Source organism: Palaemon carinicauda, chromosome 38 (genome assembly GCF_036898095.1).
Source record: "Palaemon carinicauda isolate YSFRI2023 chromosome 38, ASM3689809v2, whole genome shotgun sequence".
Classification (NCBI taxonomy): Eukaryota; Metazoa; Arthropoda; class Malacostraca; order Decapoda; family Palaemonidae; genus Palaemon; species Palaemon carinicauda.
Window position 1 is genome coordinate 27,659,332 of NC_090762.1, and position 10,000 is coordinate 27,669,331.

The following is a 10,000-nucleotide window of genomic DNA, read 5'->3' on the forward strand; positions in this document are numbered from 1 at the left end:
ACCTTTTGTAGTCCTGGCTCTGAAAGACACTTTATACTTCACTCTTTCACTGATTTGTAAAGCGGGCATCATTAAAGGTGAGTAATGGCAGCGTGTTTAAAGATGATTGATGGCTGATGGCTCCTAAATTTTTTTTTTTTTGACAATTGTAAAGCCGATGTAATTAAGTTGAGTATTTTACAGATGCTTTCTCTTTCGCATCTGTAAGCAAAACAGGTGTCATTTAAGCTTAGTTATAAAATACTTTGACTTTTGCCAAACGTTTACATAAAGCCTACACTAATCAAAGTTGGATTATTGATGTTTTAAACTACAGAATAGTAGGTGATCCTAGTTTTAGCATTTTCTAGCCGTCAAGTCTACAATAATGTAACTCGCCTGATTGTAAGGAGCTTTATACTTTGCACATACTTTATCCACTGTCAAGTCAAACTAATTCAACTTTTGCATTCGAAAACCTAATTCATTACGAAACATGAAAGACTAAGAATTAATAGCACGACGAAAAATCAAGAATATCTGAGGCTAATTATTTGCTTTTCACAGACAGACTTTTTTAAATTACTACCGTAAAAAAAATTATTTGTCTAGATTGAAAATATGTGCAAAAAAATATACGGATAGCAATTATAGTAATTATCTTTAAAAAACATAATTTTTTCCAAGGAAAAATTTGAATGACAAATTTAAAAAAAATGTGAAAAAATAATGGACTCGCAAGGTTATGATGTTTACTGACACAGAAATGGTTTTTTAATAAGAATAATTGAAAAAAGGACATTTACAAACACACACACACACATATATATATATATATAACTCACAATAACAAAAACATTATAACTAATAAAACTAGAGAGAGAGAGAGAGAGAGAGAGATGTCGAACATAGAAGGGAATCACTGGGTGTTTATGGTATGCAAATGACATACCTTTGATCCCGGGGGGAGGGGGGGACTCTATTTATGTGTCAGAAGAATAAAAGGAGGGCGTGTCAAAACACATTGCTTTAATGAATATGTCACGTTGTTGTTATTTTTGCTGATAACCTGGTCACAATTGCATGTGTGTGTTTTTTTTTCTTTTCTTTTTAAGAATTTGTCAACTAAAACTCCCCACAGACAGGTGTGATATCTTTAAAGCACTCGTGAACAGACAGAAATTTCTCCTTTTTAATATGCCATGATGCACACGTAAAAGAATTTACCAATCATATACACACCTGTACATATATATACATACACAGACTTATATATATATATATATATATATAATATATATATATATATATATACACACTCACACACACACACACACACACACATATATATATATATATATATACATATATATATATATATATGTGTGTGTGTATGTATATATATATATATATATATATAATATATATATATATATACATATACATATATATATATATATATATATGTGTGTGTAAATATATATATATATATATATATAATGTGCAGGAACTTACGTACATTTCACGTAACAAGAATGAATTTCTATTCCTTAACTACTAATAAGTGCTATGCATTCACAAAATAATATACGTATCATATACCACCACACAACACTCTTTTTTGTACCGTGTATGTCAAATTATAGACTTTCAAACAACAAAATTATAGTAATATTAACGCATGAGTTGCTTTCTATAAAACGCATGCTGATACATAATCATAAAAGCAAATTCATAAAAGGAAAAGTTTCATGAATCTTTGGTATTGTATTAATATGGAGAAAATATGGCCCCAATGATTGTCAATCATTGTCAAAATACACAAACTAAAATATTAAAGTTGTCATATATATATATATATATATACATATATATATATATATATATACATATATATATATATATATATATATGAGAGAGAGAGAGAGAGAGAGAGAGAGATCTTTATTCCAGTCTGTCTTCCCATTAAAATTGTATCGCCAGTTCGAGTAATGTTTACTGCATATCATAATCAAGCAAGCACATTTGCTTAAAGAATTATTAATGTAGAGCTTAAGAAAACCGTAAAACTCCTCATACAAAGAACCACGAATTCTATGGGAGGGACTGAAAACCCAGTATAGACACTTTCATAGATTGCACCTTTCAATGAATACCATAAATTGCACCTTTCAATGAATACCATAGATTGCACCTTTCAATGAATACCAAAAGATAATATTTCGTGTCATCGCCGAATAATTCTCATAGTATCTTTCTTTACCCATCTTTCTTTAATTCATTTGAAATATACATATACTGCATATATATATATATATATATATATATATATATATATATATATATATATATATATATATATATATATATATATATATATATACTGCATTCATGTTTTATTAACGGAATAAAAATACATAAACCAAAAATAAATACATGTAAACAACATAGGTTTCCCCTTTAGGAGGCAATTTATCTCTCTCTCTCTCTCTCTCTCTCTCTCTCTCTCTCATTCCACTGGAGTTTCTATAAACATGAAAGTAAAAAAACAAATGTAATCGACGCAGTTCTGCCAGTAACAAACAAACAAACACACATAAAAAAATCACATATATTCACACTAGGCAAAGCCGAGCTGAACTTGCAGTGACGTCACAAAAGCGACTTTATTGATCTTCGTCTGCACTTAAACCACTCGAAGCAAGATAATTCGGACGTAATTACAAAGACGAGAAGCCTCAGAGTTAGATGTCGCCTCATCTGTCGGAATTTGTCTCTTCTAATTAACTCCTTCTCCCGATTAATATGTTCGATTGGAATCTTTTAATGGTAGTATTAATTAGCTCTTGACGACATATACTTTCGAGCATGTTTTCTTATTTTCAAGAAGAAAAATTCCTTCACATTTATAAAAATATATATCACCATATTAACTTTGAAGAATGTTGAAGTTTAAAATATTTTTCTTCAAAAATATTTGGATTATATCTAACACTATATTATCACCATTCTTTATAAGTTTAAAATATTTTTCTTCAAAAATATTTGGATTATATCTAACACTATATTATCACCATTGTTTATATCACGATTAACTACAATAGAATAACTTCCAATATGATCAATTATCAGAGGGGATTACTATAATAAAAATTTATGGGTTCCTTAAAAAAAAAAAAAAAAAAAAAAAAACTTCACGATATAAAAATATATTTGTATGAAAAAATCTAAACTACCTAATTATACATAACTAACACTTGTACTTCGAAGTAATTTCTTCAAAATCTGATGGATTTGTCATATCCTATATGTCCATCAAGTTTCGTTGAAATTGGGTCAGTAGTTTTTGCGTAATATTATTCACAATAAAAAAAACAAAACAAATTATTTGCTATTCACTTAACATTGCGATTATTTTCAGAGTACTGCTGTACTTTATCTAACATGTTAAAGATTCATCCTTGGGTCATACACAACAGGACTAACAAGTTTAGTCAAAACCGGTACAGTAGTTTATGCGTAACGTTGCTCACAAACAAACAAATCCATAAATAAACTAAAAAGACACGGGCGAATAAATATCCTTCGCCAAATCTTCGATTTTGGCGAGGACAAATACCACCGCTTCAACTTTTTAAATCGTTAAAGTGTAATATATTGGCCTCAAAAATAATCAAAATGTATATCTCTGACACAATATTTTTATCTTAGGTTTTTTTATAGACTAGCATGACTAATGCCAAACCAATAAATTCCAATATCAGCATAATATCAGGGTGACTAATTATTATAGAAAAAAAAATCCTAATGACTGTTTAATACAAATATTTGTACAAAAATTCTATACCACTTACTTCATAACCAAGTAAAACAGTAAATATATTTTACATCATTCAAGTAAAAGAAAAATAAGTAATTATTATATTAACTAAATGACAATAACAAGAAAAAGTGTACCTTTATATAAAATATCAAAATTGTGGTTAAACCACGCGTTACCATTCTCTTATTAATACTTAAATTTGCAAATTATTCTCTACCATGATTAGTTAACTAACTGTCCTCGCTCTTCTTTCACCCACCTTGCCTATCAGTTAAAAATAATTACACTGATTTATTCGTTTACTTATACTTTCTGGCAAAAAAATCAATTATCATAAACTCATAGCTTCTGTACCATGGTCTTCCACTGTCTTTGGTTAGAGTTCTCTTGCTTGAGGGTACTACTCGGGCACACTATTCTATCTAATTTCTCTTCCTCTTGTTTTGTTAACATTTATAGTTTATATAAGAAATATTTATTCAATGTTGTTACTGTCCTAAAAATATCTAATTTTTCCTTGTTTCCTTTACTCACTGGGCTATTTTCCCTGTTGGGGCCACTGGGCTTATAGCATCATCCTTTTCCTACTAAGATTGTAGGTTAGCTAGTATTAATAATAATAATAATAATGATAATAATAATAATAATAATATTAATAATAATAATAATAATAACTCAAAAGTAAAAAAATATGAATCACTGTCTGTTATTGCGTGTCACTTCTGCACATTAATTCTCGTGTGTCATTTTGCATCGATTAATGGCCAGACATCTGCTTCAACGTCAAGTTATCCTTGCTAGTATTAAAGATTCCGGTTTTTCAAACTTCATCACAAGATTCGTATATTCCTAAGAAATACATTGCCAAAAATATTTGCACTAAACACACACACACACACACATATATATATATATATATATATATATATATATATATATATATATATATATATATATATATATATATATATATATATATATATATATATATATACTGTATATATGCAGAAGAACCACAGGAAAAATAAAAATATGAAATGTAAGATTAAGTCCTGACTAGTTTTCGTGATACTTCTTCAGAGGACTTCCGAGCATCACGTTTCCGTGTGATTTTTTACGCGCGCGCGCGCACACACACACACACACACACACACATATATATATATATATATATATATAAGACCAAGTATGTTTATTTCAGCGTTTCAACCAATCCTGTCATAATCAACCTGAACGTTATATAATCACCTCCCGTTTTAAAAGGTCTAATCGATCCTAGATAACCAACAAAGGAAATCAAAGACAAATTGAATGTTGATCAAATTGAATGTTGATATGGTAACAAGAGCTCTATCTTTCAGTTATCTATCTATTTAAAAAAAATATATTTGCAATCTGATCTTTCCCCTTTTCCAACTAACGGAACTTAGAAAAAAGGCTAATGATACTTGATTAACCTCAATTCTCTTATACTATTCTATGGAAATAAATCTATCTTTTTTATCCCCTGGGATAGATTTCACATGACGTAGTACATATAGTAATTGCACGTCCTCTTAGCACTGACCAATGATGACACTTGCAATAAGGAAATTAATTCTTATTAATAATAAAAAAAAAACACATACAATTATGAAATGATTAAAAAAAAAGTCCACCAATGAAGTTAGAAGGAGGTTATGTTTTACTCTCTGTTTGTGTGTTAGTTTTGGTATATTTTCCCTTTCCTCTAAAAATCCCGTCTGGTTTCCTTTGTTATATAATGTTATGGAAAAGAATTGACGCAAAAACCAATGTCCAGTTTTGTCCAAGTTCCCAAGCCATGATACCCAGTTGATATACAGAGATAACATCTTCATCCATTCATTCCTCTGTTTACAAACAAAGCCCATTCGTGTTTATGCTTTCTGTTTCCCACAGAGCTTAATAATCATACTTATCTAGTGGCATTTTATAATAAACCTATTCTACTAAAGGAAAATAACAGAGAACAGACCTGAGTCGTCGACGAGTGTCTCGCGGACGGCGGCATGGCTGAAGCAATCCTTATAGCCTTCGGGAGGCGAGAGAGTGACCTGCTCGACGCCTGAGCCTGGCGCGAGACTCAGGTCGAAGGACCTGATGGAAACTAACTGAGGTTCATTTTCCTCGTGCACTAGAATCACATAGTCCGCTTCCAAACACTCATTTTTGGCTTCATTAATACTAACACGGTGTCCTCTGCTTTTTTGACCTGCCCTCTTGAGGGCTGAGCGGAGGGGGGCGCCACCCCCTCCCCCCATACTACTACTACTCCCACTACTACTACTGGTGGTGGTGGTCACCATAGCACTTCCTGAGCCTGCAGGCGGCGGCTGCTGCTGCTGCTGCTGAAGAAGGGCGGCGTCGGATGCCGCCATGGAAGAAGCATGGGGCGCGGTGGCGGCGGTGGTGGTGTTGGTGGTTGTCGTCTGTTCACCTAGATCCGAGGTAGAGGCCGACCCACACTTATGTTTCATTATACACTCAGAAGGCGAAGGAGAAAGAGAAGAGGTGGAAGGTGGCCCTTTGAGCTGAGCTGCTGCTGCAGAAACCACCGTGGCGGTGCCTCCTCCTTCATGGCAGCAGGAGCGGCTTAGCGCTGCTGTGTGCTCGCCACCTCCCACCGTAGCACTACTGCCTGGCGTTGACGTCCCCCTCGGAACCCTGCTGCTGCCGCTGCCCCCGTTACTACACGCCGTCCTCCCCCTCCTCTTCCTCCTCCTCATTCCCCTCCTCCTCTCGGCTGCGCACACCTCCTCGTCATGGATCAATACGACGTCTTCTTCTTCTTCTTCAGTGCCACCACTACCAGCAGCCTCCACGCCGCCCTCACGAGCGCCCTCCTCCTCCTCCTCCTCCTCTTCAGTATACTCTCGGCGCCCATCATAATCAGACCCACGGTAAAGTTTCCCCGTCTCGGCCTCCCCTCGTCCTTCGTCGTCCTCGCCGTCAAACTCAGACCCGGAGGAACTGTCAATATAATGTATATCCCGAAGGCTGGCCCGAGTGACCTCACCGATCTCCGCCTTCAGGACCCCGCTGCTGTACAGGATTCTCGCTTTCTCAATGGCTACTGCCGAAGGCCTCGGGGGAGGTGGAGGAATCTCCAGCAGGTCCTCCTCATCTTCTTCCAGAGGTGGAGGGGAGGTGGGTGGCGAGGGCGGGCGGGTGTCGAGGGTGGCCTGACAGAGTGTGGCCATAGCGGGGGCGTCGTGCATGTCAGGTGATTGTGGGCGTGAATGAAAAATAAAGAGATTGGGGTAGGTGGTGGGGGTGATTCAGGGGTGCAACTGCCGCCCACACCCACTTGTTGCAGGACCGCCCATCATGGCACTACTACTACTACTACTCCTCAGTCGTGGCACGCGTTATATTTTACTCCAGCTCCCTGCCGAAGGGAGAGTCACATACACTCACACTCCAGAGAGAATGAGAGAGAGCGAAAGAGAGAGAGAATATATAAACTAAACTGACGGCGCAAAGATAAAGAAAGAACATAAATATATCAAGAAAATCCAGCCCCCAAAAAAGCAATTTTTTCAATGTTTTTTATTTTTCTTTCTCAGGGAAGTAAGGCGTCAATGCGTACCACTTAGTGCTAAAACAACAGACTGCTTGAGAATATGGGTCAGTAGTTAAGGGGGGGGGGCGTGACTCTCGCGCGCACACACACGCATACACGAGTTTGCAAGTGTCACACACCGAGAAAGACTGGCAACTTTTTTACTGTTAGGTAGCAGCAGCAGGAGCACCCGTGACGCGGAAAGTAGCAGAACTGTTACCTAATTACTTTTAGCGTAAATCTAATCGTTTGTTCCTGGACACCAAAAACACTAATAATTCTTTCCTCTCTCTGTACTTCCACTATTCTTAATACTTCTCCCGTCTCTCCTGCAATGAGAATTCTGCAGGTGAATCCAACCAACACACAGGTACTAGTGTGACTGCGGCACAGGAAAGGAACACGCGAACGAACTGATGCACGCACACGCCAGGCCTGTAGAAATACGGGAGGCGTGAGCTCGGTCACTTCTCTCCAGCTGATGACGAATCTTCTGAAGTCCTGACGCTCAAGAGATGATGATGAATATGGTGAATAAGAGATTGAGAGTAATAACGACGATGCACTGTTACGACAAACACTTCTCCCTCTTCCACCTGATTGATAAGAGGCGAGAAAGAGGGAGAGACAGAACTCTTAAAGTCTGTCGTTTTCTTCCTCACCAAACACCACCACGACCTGCACACAACTCCACGGCTACTGTTACTTCAAAAGCCTTCCCGGTGTCTCACTCTCTCTCTCTCTCTCTCTCTGAGAAGGATAGCGAGGAGGCAGAAGAAAAGTTCAAGCCTTTGATCGATACACAAATTACCTCTTCTTTTGAGAAGAAGACTGGGCGAGCTCTTCAGATCTTTCTACTGTGCACACACGATAACTAACCTTTGTTTACAGATTTTCAAGAGAGGAATTTATGGACGATGGTCTTTCAAGTATTCATTAAAGTCTATTTTCTAAATTTGACCACATAAGAGACATACCAGCAGGAGAGCCTCGAATCATTAAAGCACTCGAGAACACAATCACCTATAAAGGTGATATTTGCTTGCCACTTGGAGGCATGTGACCAATCTTCTTTTTTCTGGATAGTGATGACACCAGAAGCATAATTCCAATAAGTTATCTCGCCGAATCATTAACCCAATAGGTTCACCACTATTCACTTACAAATCACTTGAAACTATATATGTACTTTCCTCGTTATTTTTTTTTTTTTTACAGCAATATCTATAATGGCATCACGCCTCCCTTCAAGATCCCCGCTATAACTTGACAGCAATCTCGAGCAAAAACACCGGCAACCCTCCTCCTCCCTTTAAGTTGCACTTGTGACCGCTCAAGTTCCGCTCCGCTCTCGAAGAACACTTGAGAGGAGAGAAATCGTCGGGCAAAGAGACAGAAGCACGTCCGCTCGTTGTGGCTTCCAGTCGCACACTAACACAAAACACTTATCGATTGCTGCAGCAGCTTTTGCGATGATAAGATAATCGAGTTATCCTTAAAAGGCCACTTATACATTCTTCAAAAGGACTCGACAAACGATAAATGCCGAGACATAACACACACGCTCGAACTTCTTACAAAACTTTCTTCCATATAGTATTTTCTCCAAGTGTCCGTGAACTTTTTCTTAGAGTTTTTAGTTCATAAAAGTTATTTAAAAATCCTGAAAATAAAGCATTGTACATTGATCAATATATATGTACACACACACACACACACACACACACACACACACATATATATATATATATATATATATATATATATATATATATATATATATATATATATATACAGAGGGTTATAATTATGATAAATAATAAATAAAAATTTGCAAAACCCGTTTCAAATTAATAAGTTTCATCCAAGATCATTTCATGTATCACAAGATTGTTTTTGATAACCCGATAATGCCATTTTAAGGCTTTATTATCATCATTGATATTTTTTTTAAATCATAATGTCACCAGCACAAAACACTCAAACCAAAGCAAACGCGACCGACAAATGACTAACACTGTGCTTGCTTCTCTTGCAAGCATTCTCTTTGGATGGTACGTTCAATGGCTTCTCAACGCCAACGATGCACTTTTTTTTATTTCTTTGCCATTTTTTTTTTTTCGTAATTTTTTTTTTTTAATGAAAAATATTTTGGTCGACAAAAGAGACCGCCAAGTAAAGTATTTTCAAACGAAATAGCATTTGCTAAACAAACACTTTGCTTTGAAAATAATAAACTTGGTATGGCTAAAAGAGGGAACCAAATGAGAGCTATAAAAACTGCCTTGCCATGTGATGAGCAATTAGTTTTAATCAACATTTTGTTCAATCTCGTCACGAAAATAACGATAATCCTTCTATATTCGTCTCTTCTTTTTTCTTATTCACTTTTCCATAAATATGAGCTTATTCACAAGTAGATCACTAATCACCTTCGTTCAGGTCACACCTATTCCTCATTATGAAATCCACTAACAAATTTTACAAACGTTAATTGGATAACATCTATGTTATATATTCCTTCATTAGTCCATTAAGATGAGACTTCCATTAAGATACAAAGAAGCCTACAAAAACATTTCTGAAATCTATATATATATATATATATATATATA

General features: G+C 35.9%; 1 protein-coding gene across 2 annotated transcripts in view; it reads right to left on the reverse strand.

The window, feature by feature from the left end:
* The window catches only part of LOC137630501 (serine-rich adhesin for platelets-like), a 409,199-nt gene extending 401,063 nt beyond the window's left edge, over window positions 1–8,136 (reverse strand). For both annotated transcript variants that reach the window (XM_068362003.1, XM_068362002.1), the window contains exon 1: window positions 5,799–8,136. In XM_068362003.1, the coding sequence (XP_068218104.1) occupies window positions 5,799–7,041 (1,243 nt within the window). In that variant the 5' untranslated portion in view covers window positions 7,042–8,136. The remainder of the gene's footprint in view (window positions 1–5,798) is intronic.
* Window positions 8,137–10,000: the final 1,864 nt, after the last annotated feature.